This window comes from Stegastes partitus, unplaced genomic scaffold (genome assembly GCF_000690725.1).
Source record: "Stegastes partitus isolate 25-593 unplaced genomic scaffold, Stegastes_partitus-1.0.2 Scaffold1118, whole genome shotgun sequence".
Lineage (NCBI taxonomy): Eukaryota > Metazoa > Chordata > Actinopteri > Pomacentridae > Stegastes > Stegastes partitus.
Genome location: NW_007578849.1, coordinates 212,774 through 233,333, shown reverse-complemented (window position 1 = coordinate 233,333; position 20,560 = coordinate 212,774). Strand labels below are relative to the sequence as shown.

Below are 20,560 nucleotides of genomic sequence, written 5' to 3'. Positions count from 1 at the left end.
ACTATGAATGTAAATGTATTCATGTCTAAGTAGCATTTTTATGTCTCAGTTGATCAAACTGAACCAACTTTACCTAATTTTCTGCTGCGTAGCTTTATGTATATACACATCAAATCAATTTCTGGTTATGAGTAAACTCTTCGCAAATACATGTAGTACAATAAAAAGCATAATATCTCCCTCTAAAATAGCTCAAAGCTTAATGTTACAAAGAAAACAGATGCTCGTGTAAAAGCACAAACACACCAGAGCAGCAGGTTTAATGAATGAACCGCACACATGCACGAGCGCGTGGAAGATCTGCGGCGTCTTCACGAGACATTTTGCCGTCCATCACGGCAGATTAATGCAGAAACATTCGCTTGTTGCTATGACAAATCTGTGCCGAGTGCTTGACACCAGTGAGTAACACTCGAGCGCTGTCATCCACACAACCCACACGGTTTCTTCTTAGCACGCTGAATGACAGGAAATACTCTAATGCACTCTAATTATGACATTATAAGGCTATTAGGATTATCTGTCACCGGCTCAATGAAGTCATAAATTCTCCACTTTTCTTGACATTTTGACACCCAACTGCAGCGGTAATTCATCTGTTTATGTATCGTATTCAGGGTGACTTGGCCATTATCTAATCAAGTATGATTAGTAAGAACTAGATGATGGTATGATGGTCAAAAAGAAGTCTTGAAAAAAACAATGAAAATATTATAAATTAACTAAAATTATTAACAACCCCAAAACCCATCAGCTGGTTTGAAAGGCATGTAATCTTTAAATGCTAAAATTACACTATTTACCAGAGCCAGAAACTGTAGAAACAGAAACAATTGTCAGATTATCAGCTTTCCTACGGTCCTTGAACTACTCACCTGTGACAATCAGGTCAGTCGAGGAGCTTAACCAAACTTTATTCTACATATCTCATTTAAAAATTTGCCAAAAATAAAGCTTTCAACCTAACAAGATTCTGCCAAAAACACAAAATTCTGCGCTCTTCTCCACAACCGTGAAGCCATTAGTGGTTCTGCTGCGATCTACAGTCATGCGACAAAAATTCTGTGACTTTTCAGCTGAACTGCAGGCTGTGTGCACACAGTAGGGAGGAGACAAATATGGAAACATATTGAAAATGGAGGTTAAAATAGTATGTGGAGTCCTAGTTTTTTCTTTTTCAAATATTGGCAACACTAATGGGCACTTGGGAAAATATCATATACGCTGGCTCTAGGTTTAGTTTAGTTTTTGCAAAATAAGTAATCAAGGAAATTCAATTTTCGTTCATTTTTTCTAGGATTTCTGGCATTATAACTGCATTATATTGCTCAAAAGGCAAAAATGAAACCCAAAAACCACCAAGAGACTTCTTGGGGTAAAGACGGTGAGCATTAGATTCTTTTAACAAACAAGAGTCGACATTAAATCAACTTCCAGATAGGCCGCATCATCTCTCCAGTAATCATGACTCCCAGTAATACGCGTGACCCGATGGTGGCAGCAGAGGAAGCAGCAGAATTAAAATCTAAATCTCCTTTGGATCACGACGGTGCTCGGTAAATTCCAGGGCTGTCCGCACTTGAGATTTTTCTACATCCTTTGTACACAAGTGGAAACTGTGACACGACCGAGCCGCCGGATTAAAGATGGCCATTCATTTTCAATCGGCTGCTAATCTGTCCAACTGTTGTCAAGACGTCTTGCTCCGGATCAAAGCAGAACCGCCCCGGAGCCCACAGGCGGGACAAAAGATTGACTCCGCGTGCCAGCGCAGCTTTGATTATAGACAATGGGACGGTTTGAGAAGAGCTCAGGCAGGTAATGAACATGCGCACACACGTGCACTCTGGCGCACAAAAAGTGATTCAGCAAAAGCAAACACAGCTGCGGTCGTCTGTCTGGTTGTGTGACATTAGATGAATGCACGTGTCCTGCAATAAGATCAACAAGCTCATTTATTCGCAACAAAAGACAACTGTGGAAAATCAGGTGAACCCCCGACAAGTTCTAAAGGTTCGGGTTGGATGGAAGCTCCGGGTCGTAGATGCCCTGCAGCCGAATTCAACCCACGTGAGCCAAACAACGAGCATGCTGGCACCACAACAGGACACAAAAAACACACCCAGGTAACTGCCGAGCACATTATAAATCGTTTTTCATTTACAAAAGTGGAAACTCGCTCCTCTAAACCCTCCGCTGTATATTTTCGCCTTTCGCCCGCAACCATAAATCTATCAATCGTCATTTTCAATTAGCCTCTTAATTATTCAGCCTATAAAATGTCAGAGATGACGATAAGAGCGAACCACAAGTTCCCAGCGCCTGAGGTGATGTCTGCAAATTGTTTATTTAGTCTGGCTGTCAAAAACAATCCACCAAGAATTATTGTGTAATTAATGAAATTGCAGCGAACATAATGAAGAATTGCAAAGTGCTCAGTGTGTGTTTAAGCATTTTCAATTCTCGACATCCAGATTCGCTCCCCTCGTCGGTCTGGCACCGACCCAGAACGCTGCCAACCTGCGGTAAATGTATTCTCCTCGGCAGCCAACTCTTTCGTAATCTCATTCCAATGATTCTTTGCTACTCTGATTGGAGCCGTCACATGAGGGGAATGAAAGTGTTGCTTCGCTCAGACATCCGTGTGCGGCTCAAATGCCTCCTTATTGATCTCACATTCCTGAACCGGTAAACTGTCGCCGAGAGGAGCAGCAGCCTGAAGTCCAAGCTGCGTCAGATTGAGAGGTAAGCCGGCAGATCTGGGGTGCGTTCAGCAAACACGCATCGCCGCAGCCTCCTCTTTCTTTCAATGAGACCGCGGCGTAGGCAGAGGCTCTGACAACGGCCAACACAATCAAGCGCTTTTGCCAAGTGATAAAGGTTGAACCAGGCGAAGCTTCTCGCTGCCAAATTCATCTGGCAACGCGAGAAGCTGGAGATGTACAACGATGTTAATACGGGACTCGTGTAAATCCAGATAAACATGACACGGTTACAGTTTGTACGAGTTAAAAGACGAGTTTGTTGCTTTGAGTCATCGTTATGAAATAAACTCTGATTGGTTTATATCATAGCTGCAGAAAAACGACGTCACCTCCTGAAATCTGCAGGAAAATTAATTATAAACAAACTGGGGCAAAGAATGGAGAATTGTTTGCTTTTTTACAGAATGTGGCTCAAGTGAACAGATTATTTTTGGATATTTTTTTATATGAAACATGTAGAATAAAGTGCTTTAGATAACTGAATATCACAGATGATGAGTTCAAGGACATTCGCAAACCAAAAAACTTCTCCGTTTTCACAGTTTCTGGCTCTGATAAATGGTGTCACATTGGCATTTTTTTATTGAAAAAAATAACAATATGGCGTGCCTTTTAAACACACCTGCAGATTTTGGTGGCTCACCGGGCTAATTGGCTAATTAATATATTTATTATTGCTTGGTGGATAGAAATGCATCGTGTTTATCAGGCAAAATACTTCTTACAATTTAAAGTCAACCTTAGGAAAGTAAAATTCTTGGATTTTTTGGATGTTTTTTTGGCCAGCAGGTTATTTTTCATGACCAACTGTCACAGATGATGAGTTCAAGGACCAATGGAAAAGTCAAAGTCCAATAATTTTTTCAATTTTTACAGTTTCTGGAATTTAAAACAAAGCAACAACAACAACAAAAAAAACAGATGTTTGGGTTCAACAGGCTAAACAGCTCATTATTATCTTTACTAATTGCTTGGTGGATAGAAATGCATCGTATTTATCAGGTGAAATACTGCTTGCAATCTAAAACCAAACTTAGGAGAGTAAAATCAATCTATAAGTCAAAGGTTAATTTAGGTTGTTAGTCACAGAGAAAAGTGAACATCCGTATTAATCTGCTTTTAAACTGTGATTTTTAAAGATTTTTTTTTTAATAAATTGAATTTCATTATCGAATACATCATGAGAAACTGTAAAATATCGATCCCCCAAATGGACTGGCTCCCTAGTTGAACCCCTGTAATGTGGAATAATCATAGTAATTCTTTAAAAGCTTTAATCCATCACCTCTGCACCGTTTAACTCCACACAGAGCATTTAAAAGCTACTCAAACAAGCCAGTACAAGATTTACAAAGAAGGTAAAGCCGGGCCTCAGACCAACAACCCTCTTTGTCTCTCTTCTCGCTTCTGTCACTTTCCCTGCCCTCAATCAGCCTCTAATCGTGTCCTCTTCTGTGTGAACAAGTGTGCCCGCCTCGTTTACCGAGCAGGGAGTAAATATTTAGGAGGGAGGTGGAGGAGAAGGACGGGGCGAGCATTGGACGAAAAGAAAGACGGCGAGAAAGGAGAGGAGGAGGATTATGCTAATGTGTCCAAACAACGACGGGAAGAAAGAGACAAAAGGGGGACAGAGACAGGAAGAGAGACAAACCGAGCGGAGGGAGAGAATTCAGCCACATAGGGGGAAATAAATGAGAAACTCTCGGGTCAAAAGAAAAGTGAGTTGGGGAGGTTTCCCGTGGGCAGAGGGCAGAGAGAAGAAGGATGCGAGGACAGAGGAGGGGAAAGATGAAGGGATGCAGGGAGAAAGTGACATGTAGAGAAGGAGAGGATGTGGTCCTAATCTTCTCTGCTCCTGCGGTCACAGCTGCTCTCTGATTGGCTGAGACTGCAGAGAGCGGTGGATTAGAGGACGGAGGGGGTATTTCTTATTTTTTGGTGGTTTATATGTGTGTGTGTGTGAGAGAGTTTGTATCGATGCCCTTGTGAGAACCGGTTTTAGTTTTGGAGATTTTGTCGCAAGGACACAGTGGGTCAGTCCTCTCAGTCGCTTTGTTAAGGGGACTGGTTTCAACTCTGTCCTTGGGCCCAGGGTCAGGATTAGGTTGTTACGGCAGAAATAAAGGTCCATCAAAAGACTAATTCCTGTCAGACAGATCAAACGTGATCTAATGTGGCCTAATCAGGGTTTGAATTAGCCTTAAATTTGTGCAAACAGGACTCGGTTTTACACTTTTGAGCGAGCTAAAACTCAGTTTGCTTGAAAAGAGGCGACATTAAGCATCAAAATAATTCAACTTCTAAAACATTTTGCACTTTAAAGAGCCAATACTATGTGCTATGGGCTCTGTTAAAGCTTTTTTGTGCATGCAAAAGTTCAGCAAACTGTCTGTTCTGCAGAAACCTGCTCCTTACCTCCCTGGAATGCCTCGATTTGAAGTCCAGGCTTTTCTTTTGTTGCTTATCTACATCATCATGTAACATGTTTGCATGACGCCTGCATGGCGCCGAGTTCGGCACGTCCTTAAACACTGAAGGAGTCATCTACATCTTTGTAGTTTGCTTGCTTTCATCAGACCCACTGACCAATCAGAGCAGTTTGTTTTTTCATAAGGGGGACCTTGTGGAGAACTAAAATGGGGCATTTCAAACTGATTGTGAGAGGAGTTGCTGCAGTAATGTAGGTTATGAGGAAAATACATTTTTTTGGAACATTAAAGCAGGTAAACATGTTCTAGTAGACCCCAAAAATAGCATAACAAAACCTGTAAGTGTGCATAATAAATTAACAATTTCCCTGAGGTTTTACACCAAAGAGATCAATAAAGTTTTATTCAATTTATTTTTTTTAATTCTATTCTAACCTAACATGGGCTCTTTAATATCGTTGCTAAATGTGTTTCTTGCATTTCGACTTCACAATAAGGAACCACCAATCTGTAGACAAAGCAGCTTGTCAAGGGTTTTTTTTTTTCCCCTTTCTGTCAGCGTTGACAGGTGACAGTTCACGAGCCCTCAGAACATTTACAGTCACCGAGCGTGGAGTCAGTGAGTTGCTCAAATGAATTCTTCTCATGAATACGGTAAACATAACACCACCTGGAGGCCTGGTTAAACCTGACAAATATCCTCAAGTGCATCCAAAGGAGGGTCCTCACAAGTCGGTGCAGCAAACGCGTGTCCTTGTATGTACCTGCGAGTGTTTGGAGTTTTTTTTTTACTACACACCAGTTTCCCAAACCTCGCAGGCTTGTGCGAGTCGACAGCAGAGGAACCTCATGCGGCGCTTTCAATCACACACAACAGAGATTTTCCTCTTCCATTTCATCTCACATCCACCCTCGACAAACACACACACACACACACGTATCTCCCCTGCACCTCCGTCTCCTCACTCGCCGAAATCATTTACTCTTTCACAACCTCGGCTGCTTTCAACTCAGCAGGACTCCCAACAGTGTTGAGCTTCCTTCGGCGAAAGTGAAATGCAGAGAGTAAGTTGAAGGGTGACCTGAAACAGCGAGGGAGGAGGACGAGGTGGGAGGAGATGAATGGCGAAACAACAGAAGACGTATAAGTCGTCCCGGTTTATCGCGTCTTATCTGCCGCGGTAACCGTTGTTGTGAACGTCTCGTTAATAAATTGTGCCGCCTCGAACTGGGAAGTCAGGTTCAGGAAAACGAAGAGCCAGATAAGATACGAGAGAAGACACAACAGTGAGTCACGCACGGTAAGAAATAAAACCGTTCTGCAGAGTTCACAAGGCCTGCATTCAAAGCTCCTCTTGTTGCATCATGTTTAGATAAATCACAATGGCTTTTTTATTTTCCCCATTTATTAACCCGCAGAATGCAGAGAAGCAGGATGGCAACAGCCTGTTGTTTACAGCCTGTGTGATCATGTGACCGTGACTAAACTTTTCACCACAAGCTCGCAGCACTGCAAAGAAGCTGATGCGAAAAACGTCACTGTAGCTGCAGAACGAAGGCCAGAACCTACAAAAACAACATCCACGGTATTAAAAAAAGAAAAGAAAGAAAAAAAAAAACATCTCTTTTGAGACTTCTTCCTTCAGTTCCACTTGAGTTCAAGACAAATACCCACTAGAGGTGTCTTTATGTCTTCTGGGTCACGTCCAAGAGAAACAGTGTTTGCAACAAAACTGCATGTCCAGATTGAGCTCTTTCAGATTTCCTGGCTAATAAAATGGCAGGTCATTTAAACATTTTCCAAGCAAAGCTGTGTTAATTGTGTTTTTCTTCAAAACCTATGGCCAAGATCCTTACTAGTTAAATATCTATGCTATTTGTGGCCAAATCTGAGTTCATATCAACACAAGTCTCACAAGAGTCCGTTGTTTTCCTCCTTAAGTCTGACTTGAGCCCTGATTTTAAGGTAGACCTCCTAACCATCCATGGTGTCACCCATCAGTCTTTACTCCTCAGTCTCACAGGTAAATAAGTGGGAATGTTGAGGTAGAGCTTCAGCTTTTTCTCATCAATCCATTTGTTAAATGACCAAAAAAGTATTTGCAGTTCCAGTGTTTAGGATTTAGGGGGACCTACTGGCAGGTTATGTTTTTATGAGTGTATGACCGTCTAAACAACACAGTCTTTGTGTTTTTTTTAGCTCAGAAAGAGCCCTTTGTATTTACAGTGGGAGCGGATGTGGAGCTGAGGTGAGCCATGCATCGACCACACCCTTAATTATGCATCATTTTAAGCCTTAATACCATTTAAACTTGTACGTCATTTCAAAATTCACTCCCTGTGCAGTTGTCCTTAACAGAGAAGTTAGCTATGGAGACCAAAACTATGTTCTGTACCAGTCTGTAATCATGTTGATTTCAGCTGTAAAGTTGGACATTTTAACATGGAGGTCTATGGGGACTGAGTCACCGTTTAAATCAGCCTCAAGTGGCCATTTGAGGAACTACAGTTTTTTGCTCGTCCATGAGGTTTCTTTTTTTTTTTTTCCAGCCCTGGAGACTGCTGCTCGATCAAACAAAACAACTTGTTCTAGAGATGGTATTTCATGTTATTAGTGGGAAGAAGGGTATCCAGCTACTGGCAGTCTGCACCCTCACAGCGAGATGTCTGGAAATCCAAGTCCTCTGGCAAAAAACACCAAATATTTGGTGGTTCTCAAATTTCACTTTCAAAATCTGATCACAAGGGGAAAATATGATTAATTATAATTTGGTTTCAACAACACTGTTTTACCAAAGATGTTATCGCCCACGTCCATCCTTCCCTCAAACCAAATTGCACTTTTCCACATTTGGCTTTGACTTTGTCTCTCAATACAAAAGCATGATTCTGTTCACAACAGAACTATTTACAGGAAAAAAAAATAAAAAATAAAATTGCCTCCGTGAGGTGGAAAGCCGTAGGAGGTTTAGCTGAATGCACCGGCCACAACACGAAGCAAGCATCATTTTTCTGTCCTTCCCTTTTCATTCACTTTCCACTTCTGTTTGCCTCCTCCCACTGCACAACCTTCAACACAATAAAGCCCTCGCTGCCATTTCCATAGGAACCAGATTCACAATGGCAGCGCGCACCCTTCCTTCTCCTAATGGGGGTTTATGGATGTGAAGCCGACTGCCAAGAACATAAACATATATTCCTCTAATGGAGCAGCGCTTCATGCCAGAGTCTCTCACAGCTCATGCATTTGGCCTGCAATCAAACATAGTAAAGTGTGCCTATGTGCCATCCGGAGCTGTGCACAACCCCGAGCTCAGACAGCTGTATCAATGAAAAAAAAAAAAAGAAAAAGAGGGGGGGGCGTTATTAACCTGATGAAACGTCTGTGAGTTATGCCATCATTAAATTTCATCAGGGCTAATTAGTGTCTTGTCCTTGAGATGTGTGACCCAAGAACACGCTCTTCCTGCTCTTTATCTAGTGAGGTGTGGAAACAGAAAAGGCCTCTGATAATCACGACAGAGTCACGCACTGATCTAATCAGAGATGTTTAAGTTTTCGGGGGCTTTTTTTTTTTTTTTTGCGCTGCACCATGACACGCTAAGCTCGCCCGCGCAGCTATCGCACATGTTCTTCCACTGATTTATTCTGAAGTTTGAGTCTAGTGTTTCGAAAATTACAGCCAGCCAACTTCACAGCTGAACAAGTGCGAGTAAAATGAAGTACGAGATCGACAGAGTGATGCGAGTGTTTGTACCAGACTGTCACTGTAAAAGACGAATCGAGCCCGAGGGCAAAACTCTTGATTTCCCAGTTTATCTTGCAGCCCTCAAATACTGCTATGAACTCTGGATAGTGGAACAGAACGAGATTGTGTATACCTGAAGCCAAAATGAGTTTCAGTGGCAGGGAGTCTGGGTTTGATCTGAGGCTGTGTTCAGATCCACTCTGGTCCTGGTATTGAAAAGCACAGCTCACTTGAATGAGACCAGTCTGTTGACTCAGCAGGGAATCCGAGCCACAGGGTTGTCGGGCAAAAAAAAAAAAGTTAAAGCCTGAAGTGGAAATGTAGCCGGCTCACAACATGACACCATCCAGCGAGGCTCAGTGGTGGCCAATCAAATATGTGCACACACAACATCTGCACAAACATCTGTTTACTTACAGAGAAAACTCCACAGGAGAGCCGTCAGCTTTAACTTTGTCCAAACATAGATGTTTGCATTCATAATCAGATTTCTAAGTACTATTGACATATCAGTTTCAGAGATTTTGTGACATGAACACAGGACTTCATTGTGATGTTATCAACACTGTGCAGGGAGATAAAACAACTTTGGCCGCGATAACTTTATAGAGTTGTAAAATCCTGTCTCAGGGCATCATAAAACTTTTAATGTGCATTTTTTTTAAAACTCAGATTAGACTTCCTGGAGCTGCATCTCATGTCTCAACAGTTCCTGAAGCAAAAACAAGTGCAGCCATTATTTCAACATTTACAATCTGACTTGCTTTTGTAACGTCAGCTGAGATACAAGGTTGGACTTCCAGCAGGATGCCTGAGGAGAACCAATGTTCCTTTGTTGTTGTTTTTTTAAAGAAAGGGGCCATCTAAAGATATACAGCATCTTATCAGCCTCCTGGATGCCGTCCAGTGAGTATAATATAGATACATCTGATTTGGAGGAGGCCCGAAGGTAGACCAAGAACAAACTGGATGAACAACTTCGAGATAGAAATACCTCAGAAAACCTGATGGAGATTTGGGAGACATGGTTGGTGGGACAGACAAGAAGAAGACGCAACGGCAGGAGGAGGAGAAGAAGAAATAGTAGAAGAACACGAAGATGAAGAAGATGTAGAACTATGAGGAGTAGAAAAAGATGAAGAGGAAGAAACAGGAGGAGGAGAAGAAGTAGTAGAAGAAGAAGATGATGAAGGAGGAGGACAAGGAGGAGAACAGGAAGATGTAGAACTATGAGGAGTAGAAAAAGATGAAGAGGAAGAAACGGGAGGAGAAGAAGGAGTAGTTGAAAGGAACACAAAGAAGAAAAAGTGGTAGAAGAAGACGTAGGAGGAGGAGGAGGAGGAGGAGGTGAAGTAGTAGAAGAAGAAGAACAAGAACAAGAAGAACAAGAACAAGAACAAGAGCAAGAAGAAGAACAAGAACAAGAAGAACAAGAGCAAGAAGAAGAAGAAGAAGAAGAAGAAGAAGAAGAAGAAGAACAAGAAGAAGAAGAAGATGATAAGGACGTTTGTTGAATAAAACTGATACCCATCAGTTAAAAAATGCCCTAATCAGTCCCAACCGGTGAGACCATATCAGGACATCACTGCTACCAACAGATATGAAACAGAAACTGATGGAAACCGATAGACGTCTGGAACAGCACGAAGAACGGATCCAAAAACCTTCATAGCATTCATCCAAAAACTGTCAGTGGGAATATGGGTATTATAGGATTGGTAGTGGGGCGGCTAAACCCGCTGCAAACACGCCGCTTTGGACCTTTAACTTTGATTTTGTTTTCAAAAGGACAGATTTACGACGGGCCGGCAGAGAACCTTCCACCCAGTGTGGTCCAGTATAAACACGCGGATGTTATGGGAGGTGAAGAGGAGAAGCCGTGGCTGTAAAGTCCATTTCCTCCTCACCTTCACACAACAGCAACTCCTTCACAGTAACACAGAGTTCCTGCTCCACACACACACACACAGCGATAAGTCTTACATGCTCTTCGTAGTCCCTCGTCAACTCTTCTCCACTCCCACTCCCCGTCTCTGTGGGGCTATGAAACTTTATCTAGGGGAACGTAAGCACAAGACACCAACACACACCCGCTCCAGACACACACACAGAACGGCCACAGCTGCACTACACAATTTCCACATGATTTCCACGTCGTAATTAGATCAGACGTTTACACAGATAGCTTCATAGACGCGCTCGGCCGCTCTGCCTCTGTTTCCATCCGCGCACATTCCTCCAGGGAGACTCGGGACAATTGTACTTTGTCTGGAAATTGTTAAATTGGTATAAATGATAAATGCGTTAAAACTTCAAACCCAGTCTGGATGCCACAAACTGCGCAGCCACGATTCAGCACAACCGTGTGTCTGTGTGTTCGTTGTGATTCAATATTCTCGCGGTCACGCACGTCTGCCTGATCCTGCTGAATTGTGCAAGCGGCGCGATGAAAGTGTGCCTTCATAATCAATCAATTCTCTCGCCGTGTTTAGAAAACGCAGTTAAAAACCCTAAAACTTCACCCCTCGGCTGCACGATCCGACTCAGCCGATTCGATCAGCGCGACGCGAGCCGAGTCACGCGGTCCTCGATTCTCCCCGGCGACACACGAGCACGGAAAGGTTTTCAGCCAACACATGCGCGCAATTTCGTTTAATTTCAAAAAGCAAACACGTGAATATTACATCTTTCCTTCCCTGACAGAATGAATATTGCAGTTAGGACTAAATCCAAGAAGGGGAAGAAACTTTTAGCCAGTTTTCAATCAAAAGAAGTTAGAACTGCAAATACATGTTTGACATTTGAGTAACTGAAGAACTTTTTCGGCAGAATGCATCCTCGCCTGATCTGTGGAGCTTTTCGTAATGTATAAATAAATAAAAGACTCAGTGATGAAGTTAGTCAATAACAGAGTTTCTGACCTCTTTGGCCTACGATCCCTTAAAACAAATCAATACCTATATCGACAAACCGCTGCGAAAAGATAGTGTGCAACGTGAAAGTGATTTGCGAGCAGGTCAAAAGTGACTTTTCTTGAATAAATAGTTCAACATGAACATTATTAGAGGCCTGAAGACGTGAATGTGTCCGTAAGAAAAAAAATGCAGAAGAAAAATTCTGTAAAACAAGCATTTATTTAATTAAAACTGTTCTCAATTTAATCATCTTGGGGCACCTTAGATCCCTTAGAGGTTATAAAATACAATTTGTCACAGTTTCCTACAGTTAAAACCTTCAAATACAGTTTTTTTTGTTTTATTCGACTGTCAAAAATCCCAAAATATTAAATCTAAAATCATATGAAAGTAAAACAAACATGAAGTTGTCACATGTGAAAGACAGGGACAAGCTACAGATATCATAAAGTATCATAAGATTTGATGATTTATTGCTTCAGGGTGCCAACGACAGGCAGAATTCATGTCCGTCGAAATTATAAATTTACATCTTGAGCATTTTACTAAACGTTGTGAGACTTTGGTTCAGCTGATGCAGCAGCAGGACAGCACATTTACGTCACAATATCCGAGTATAACATCATGAATCTGTGTGATATTAGCACCGCGATTACAAGACCGACTGGAGTAAGTCCAAGAGAGCGACGGAGCGGAGGATCGATCAGACAGTACTAATGGATTAGGAAGGTCCGGCGAGATGCTCTGATATCTGTCAGCTGCTTCCATGTGTCTCCTTAAATAAGTAACGCGCCGCCGATCGATGCGTGGCGATCAGACCCACTGAACATTCAACTGGGCCGGAGATCAATAACACTTAGCATCCCCTCTCCCGCCCCCTAACTAGCTTAATGTGACAGAGGAAGACTGATGGAGAAAGAACCCGGGCGCGCAGACACAACCACGTCAAGCTAAAGAGCTGCATCTGCTGCTCGGACCCTCACGGTGACATTTGACATGGATGCACACAAGTGTAAAAGAAAAGCGGCGAAGATCTCCCCCACTCGACAAACTGACAAGCTCTGCAGGAAAAAAAACTCTCCTGTCTGCCTCCGCTGCCAAGACTTCCCCCTGCAGCCAAACCTCGTCCGGTGCCAAAAGTCACTGGAGCATTTTTTTGTGCACGGGGCAAACACACCACGCAGAGGCTCAGAAACACTACCCCGCCTGACCAGTGACCCGTTCCCTGTTTCACTGGGTGATGATGGGATCCATATGAGCTCAATTATATATATTTTTTTTCGTACTGTTCTTCACTATTTATGCGGGAGAGCTCTGCCTCGGCACACTTGCACCTTTATAGCGAAATTCAGAAGTCAGGCGCAAATTTGCACCGGGGCGCTGCCAAGAACGATCAGATTCTTGGCTGAGCGGTGGGACTTTAATGCCTTGCTCAAGGGGATCATGCATAATACGCAGTGGAGAGCTGCCAATTTACTTTTTTTTTTTTTTTTTTACAACTACATCTGGCAAGCTGGTTAAACTAACATCTTTGAAACTTGATTTAATATTACATCGAATCTTTGAAATAGAAACGACTTTAGTACAAAATAAATCCAGTTAATTTGGCTCAAACCAAAATATGTCTTTACCACTGAGTGTCACAAACTTCACAAGCTCCAAGTTAATGTAGAACGCCCAGGAGATATTTGTAATAATTGTACTTGTTTTGTTAATCAGGTTTAAGATTTTAGATCTTTAGACAGGAATCTTGCTTCATGGATCATTTAACATTTGAACTCAGTTACTTAATGAAATAAACGGCTGATGAGAAAACATGTTTGATTTAGTCAAGTACAAAATATGCTAGAAGAACCGCTGTGTGGTTGGACCGTTTTGTGGACGAGCTGCAGTTTACGTCGACATCTTCACGTTTATCCGATCAAACATTTGTGTGGAATGCTGTCATAATTTGCGTATACATTCTTGAATTACGTCCAGAAAAATGTTTTGTGAGCTTATGGTGACTTTTGACCTCCAAATTTGAAAAAGATCATCCTTAACTTCGGGCAAATTCCCTTCCGGAGTCCTGATTTATTGATTTTACAAGACAAGTGGTCACCTCCAGCTCACATGAATCCAAGCTGACACACATGACTCAAGGTGTGGAAGGGAACTGCATCATAAGTAAATGGTAACTCCTGTTTGGAGCTCGCTGTTCCAGTGTATTCCTCTCTCAGAGCGTCTGTCCTCCCCGACCAGAATGTAGACATTGTTGTCCTCCGAGGAGTGTCCCTTATCCTTAAGATCATCTTTGACCCCTAACATCTAATCACTTGTGCCAAATAACCTTTAATTAAAAGCTGATAGATCACATATCTTCTAAGCTCTGAGGACAAATCAGCAACAAAAGTTTATTTTACAGTCTCTTAGTAAAGCTGACACCAAGTGGGCAAGCATCACTTTCAAAGCTAGCTCTGCTCACCCAGCCCGTTCTGTTGTGCAAAACGCGCTTCATTATCAGTCTGATATACGCACTGGCTTGTTTATATTTGTTTAAGCCAAACACAGTCATCTTGGCATTGTTCTGGTGGAACATTTGCGTGCAGGGAGACGAGCACTGTGGTTAAAGTAGCAGGGCGGCCATCCTGCACGATCCAAATCCTCAGCAGGACTTGAAACTTTCAGTGTGTAATTTTGCTAGCTCGGTTGCTGGTATTGTTTCTTAAAGCAAAGTGGATTTTGAAAACACTCAAATAGGGAGGACAAACCTGCCTGAAGTGAGCAGCTAACGGCAGGCTTTTACCCGCAGTCTACATGTGGTGAGTCAGGATACTTTCAAATGCATCCTGGACACCAGCTATACTAAGAGCAAGTTTATGTTCTTTTCTCAGCTGTTTTGTTCGTGATTGTGCAAAAACGAAAAGACACAGTAGAGGAAATTTAAAACCAGGACTCACTGCATCCGTCCTCGTCGCTGTGGTCCCCGCAGTCGTTGTCTCCGTCGCACTGCCACTGGGCCGGGATGCAGGTACACTCCCCGAATGCGCTGACCGCACACGTGAAGTGGTTCTTCCCGCACGAACACTCGGCGCTGCCCCGAACTCCTGCAAACACACAGAGGAGGAGGAACAGCGTTAGACATAATCAGACACGCTCAGGTTAACCGGCCAGTTGGAATTCACATGAGCACATCGAGATTCTGCCAGTTTTGCATAACGAGCTCATTTTGCCGTCGTTTATTCATCACAAGTGCACATTTCAGATAAAAAAAAACAAAAACAGAACTTGCTCAAACACTGTTGTTCTCAGGAATACATTTTCATGTGTCCACCTTTGTATTAAAGCGGCCGCTCTAATCCCTGCATGCGACCTCTTGCTTTGGTTTTCACTGTAATAAATAATCACCCTGCTTAACTGCTTCCTGTTAGCCGTTTAGTGCGTCTGGCAAAAGCTTTGGAAAACCGCAGCCTTAGTAATGAAAAGCCTGTTTAGTACACGTTAATGTGATTTTCTATTCAATTTACTTTACTACACCAACTAATTTCTACAGACCTTGGTTCTGAATTCCTGCCGAAATCACAAATTCTGTCCAGTCATTCAACCGCTGCGAGCACCCAAACCCGCGGGTGGGTTTGAAAGGCTTGTTGTTGTTAAACATCACCAACATTACGCCATTTGTGAAAGGAGGAACTGTAAAAACCAGAGCTAGTCCTTGAACTACTCATCTGTGGGAGGCTGTTGCATCAGAAAACTTCTAGCTTAAAATGAATAAAAATCACTTTATTCTACATCTCATTTCAAACCTGCTCCAAAAAAATAAATAGTTTGCTCAAAACAAAGGTTGTAAAAAAACTAAAAACTGTGCATTCGTGAAGCCGGTTGCAACCGTCATGTGACAAAAATTCAGAGAGTTTTTGGCTGAACTGCAGGCTGTGTATATATATTTATTTATGCACCTGTACATACTATTTACAGTACGTAGAGACACTGTTTTTTTACCCCCAGCGTTGGTAACATGTGTAGGCACTTGAAAAAATGTTGTATGTGTTGATTCCATTGTTTTTATTATTATTATATATATTGGTAAAACAAGTCAAAAAATTCAACTTTCGCTTTGTCTCTTTTATGATTAACAGCATTATAACTGTGTCATACTGCACTGCATATCTTTTTTAGTTCCCTCTCCTTTTAGTCATGGTTGTGCTGTTTCTATGGAGGTTCATTTTATATATTACAGCAAAAAAAATGAGGCCACAGTGGATAAAAATGGATCAAAAAATCGCCCAGAGCTGAGGCTGTATTTGTACAACGTTGGGATCTGTCAAATACATAAAAAGCTGCAATGATTAGTCGGTTAATCAATATGCCAATCCAAAGAAAATTAATTGGTTGTGATAATTAGTAATAGGTCAGTTTTTTAAAGGAAATAAAAACATCTATGGTTCCAGGTTCACAGATTTGAGGACTTGCTGTTCTCCTCGGGGGTGCTGCTCAGACAAAACAAGACTCCATAATGTCATCTTGCGTGTAGCCAATTGCATTCATCCCTGTTTTATTATGTCTTATAAACCAGACAATAAATCACTCATAACGGGCAGATTAATGGTGGAAAAACCTTCAGTATTCCCACAACAGAGATGCATTTGATGCCAGCTTTGGAAAAAATTCTACTCGTTTCTTCAGTTAAACCTCTTTGATGGAGGATGAAGTAAAATAAGCTCAGAGGCTCGTCTCAAATCGAGTCGCGAGGGCGAGTCCACGGCGAGTCGCTCGGGTCCCTCGGTGCCGACTACGAAAATGACAGAGCAATTAAACTTTTTCTTTTCAAAGCTGCGCTTCAGAAAGCTGAGACCGTGTCCTTTCAACGCACAAGCTTTACTTAAATATTCCAGCTGAGCGGCGACGCAGGGCCTCCTCTCCGCTGTCATTCTGTTATTATGCCGGGATATTCCTGGGTCGAAACCTCGCTTTGAAATCTCAAGTCAAATTCAGACTTCGGGGGAGTAAAATCTGAAGTCTTAAGTCCTCACTTTTGTGACTTAAATCTGACTTGGGTCCAGGTCTGGAGTCTTTTAGCTCCACAGCGGAACGGTGACAGAATCACGAAAGCTGCCAAATGCGTGTTCACATGATGTACGGCGTGACATGTCGAACAGCGAGGAAGTATTACCAACATGTGTGCGAAGGTGTTGAGCTGTTTTGGCTCCTCGCAGTGAGGAGGTGTGTTCGTGTGTGTGGTCACGTTGTGTGATGTTTCCATCGGATAAGACTCTTCGCGATAAGTAGCGTCTTTGAAACGACTGATTCATCTGCTGGAATTTCCCTTGAAGGTTCTTCCTCAACCTCAGAAACCAAAGAAAAGCAAAAGAAAAGCTGACGGTGACAAATGACAGCGTTGCCGCACCGTACCGACTAACGAAGTGATTAATGAGTTTTGTGTGTCAAATATGGATGATTTAGTCAATTTAACTGTCTGATAGAGTTGTCCCTCAAAATATAGGTGAAATAAACTGCTGAGATCTTCTTGTCCTGATGTGTAAATTTAAAGCTAAACGTTCTATCGATAAAGGAGGTATCATCAAAACTAGAGCTGGAACAGATCGAGCGCAGTTTAAAGGTATGTGCTATGAGACCAGACAGTTCTTCTAGGTTTGATTCTGAGTTTGTTTTGTAGAGTTGATTCACTGAAGGTCTTTTAATTGTTTTTTTTTCTTCTTCTAACCCCAGTGATGAAACAGGATTATCTAATCACCATCAGATGTGTTACCGGGATGGTTTCTATATAACATACCGGCGCCTTTGTCCTATAGTCTGGCTGTAAATCTTGAAGAAGACCTCAGGGGCTGATATGTCATCAGAATAAAAGAAAAATGTAAGTGGATCCAGAGTGTGGGAGACTTTTTTTTCCCCCCTTATACTCTCAAGTCACTGCAATCTGCAAACTCTACTATTTTACTAGGTTTAGCTGGAATTTTTTCTTATTTTTCTTAGAGCAAACGTTACACTCTGAACCCAGAGGGCATTTTCTGCTCCTGTCACAATGTTTTTACTCACTGTGGGCCCATTTTACACTGAACCAACATCAACCAACAAGCTGTAGTGCCCATTGGTTTTCCCAATATTGGCCAAATCGTATCTCTACATAATATTGATATTTTGCTCCTATGTGCTCGACACACCTGCAGTTCAACCCATTTCCGCCAGACGGTTGGTGGATTTCGTTATGTGACTGTTGGTTGCTGCTGAGTCATTACCAGCTTCTTTAATGTGCAGTTTTTTTTCTTTTTTTAGAGAACCTTGTTAATGCAGACAGTTTATTCCTGGCATATTTTAAATGAGGCCTATAGAATACAGTCACTTTGATTAAATATCAAGACTTCAAAGCCCAGGATTGGCTAAAAGGTTGGTCACATGACTGTTGGTGGCAGACCAATGGTTCTCTGTTGCTCTTTTACAGAATCTGGATAGAGTAAATGCATATTTATGGTTTAAATGAGGCATGTAGAATGAATGGATTCTAACTAAATATCATGATTTTAAGCTCAGATTTGGTTTAGTTTCCCAACTGAGCGGCGCATCCCAGATGAGCAGTTCAAGGACGGTTGGAAAGCTGAAAATCTGACACTTCCACAAACAGCACAACCTCTTGGTGAAGCAATGAATTTACGACCCTCAGTCTCTTTCATTAAACTCCATTTTCACTGACAACAAACAGCATCACGCACGTCAAAACGCACCGACCGCTTACTGTCCTTTTAATATGTGTACATCTGTGCGCTCACAAACAACCGGCGTCCCAAAATAACACACACGGCGAGACATTCGCACGGTCCACACATCGCTCTGATTTCTGACCGCAGTAGAAAAAAAAAAAAAAAAAAAAACACACCACATCTTCGGGCGCATCACAGCGTAGCATGACCAGGAGAGGAAATAAATAAAGGTTTCCCATTTAGCTCTCACTTTGAAGCTCATTAATGACCATCTGTGTGTGTCTGCGTGTGTGTATTTTGCCGAAACTGGCCTGCCGCAACAAACCCAAACTTTCTTGGAGCGCGCATGTGTGTGTGTGTGTGTGTGTGTGTGTGTGTGTGTGTGTGTGTGTGTGTGTGTGTGTGGTTCCTGGCCTCCTCACAAAGGCATCAGTCAACCCAGGAGGGCCTGGCAGAGAGAGCTCAGTAACCTTCAGATCCCTCCCACAGCACTAAATTAATGGCCTCTTTCTTTTCATTTCCCTCTCTCCCTCTCTTTCTCCTCACTCTTGTCTTTCCACCATCCCCTCTTCACACTTCCTCCCCCCTCTCAGCTGCCTCCCTTTCTTTTCTCCTCCTCCTCTTCCCTGCTTTTTAATTTTTTCTTCTTTTTTTTTTTTGTCTCCTCGTTTCCAGAACTCGCGGCAGGAAGACGAGGATGGCGTCATCCGAGTCTTCCTGTCTTTTAAGTCGTCTTTTTAATTTTCTTTTCTTTGCCTGTAATTCCTGCAGACCCCAGGGGGGCGTGACGTTCACCCTCTGAGTGAGGCTATCGCAGACACACTACCTGCCCCTCAGACACAATAGAACTGATTCTCGGTAGGACAACACAGACCGCTCATACTTCGGTGTTTGCGAGCTGCGCTGCATTTGTAACCTTACGCATGTGTTTTATTCAGATGTGAGTGCGGCTTTGCACCGAGCTAAATTAGAGTCTGTGAGCTGGAGCAGAAGTCTTGTCAACACGAAGCCACATCACAGGCCGTGCATTTGTCAAACATGCTTTAAAAAGCAGAGGTCACTGGCTGCGACCGGAGCCAAAGAAACTCACAGAGTTTAGCAGGAAGCCATCAACCGCAACGTGCTGCAAAAATGATTTTATGAAACCGATCTGTAAAGTTTAAAGCCTTTTTTTTTTTTAGACAGAAAGCAACGTGATCTGTGTTTTATTATTTAAGGGTTAAACTGGACTAAAAAGCAGCCAGAAAGCAAAAAAAAACACTTCAGATTTTAAGCATTTTCATGGAAGCATAACAAAGAAGGAAGCACTTGTTTCTCAGTAATGCGATGGCAGGGTTGTTGTAATACCGGTGCCAACAGTAAATTGTTTGTCCCACCACTGAACAGGCTCACCAGCCACAAATTATGCTACAAATGCCCTTGAAATACAGAGAACACTCGCATTGTGATGTGAACGATCTCCCACATGCATGTGGCGGGGGGAGAAAAACTTGCGGTTTCGGTTCTGTGAGACGCAAGATCTTTTCAAGAGCGTCAATAAATACTGCAAACATGAGTTCGCAACTCATTCTTGTAACTCTGCCACCAAAAATAATCAACTTGGATCGAGGCCGCGAAAACAAAAAAACGCTCCCAATAATGGTCAAAAAAATATTAGTCTGAGAAGCAAATGTGTGTCAGAAGCAACAGACAGAGCGATGATACCGAGAGCGTGAACCCAGCCAGCGAGCAAAGAGAGAATCATCATCACTCGCTGGATCGTTACGTAAGGCTGCAGACAAAAACACACAAACACAAACACGACGCAGCAGCCAGGCCTGGCAGCCCGGCGCTTTCAAGAGCGCCAGCATGACAAGCCTCTGATGCATCACACAGATAGCAGATCACATGCTGGCCTGTTTTGTAGAGACGCTGGATCACTTTGAGCTGCGAGCACAAGTTAAGCAACAACGCGTCGTTGTATTAATTTATGTGGAGCAGGTACAGTAAGCTGGTGGCTGATCTTATG

The 20,560-nt window shown here is 42.6% G+C and overlaps 1 protein-coding gene across 1 annotated transcript in view; it reads right to left on the bottom strand.

The window, feature by feature from the left end:
- The window catches only part of LOC103368060 (low-density lipoprotein receptor-related protein 4-like), a gene marked incomplete at its 3' end in the record, with an annotated part of 74,564 nt that overhangs the window by 8,370 nt on the left and 45,634 nt on the right, over positions 1–20,560 (bottom strand). The window contains exon 2 of the mRNA XM_008296303.1: positions 14,797–14,943. Within this exon, the coding sequence (XP_008294525.1) occupies positions 14,797–14,943 (147 nt within the window). The remainder of the gene's footprint in view (positions 1–14,796; positions 14,944–20,560) is intronic.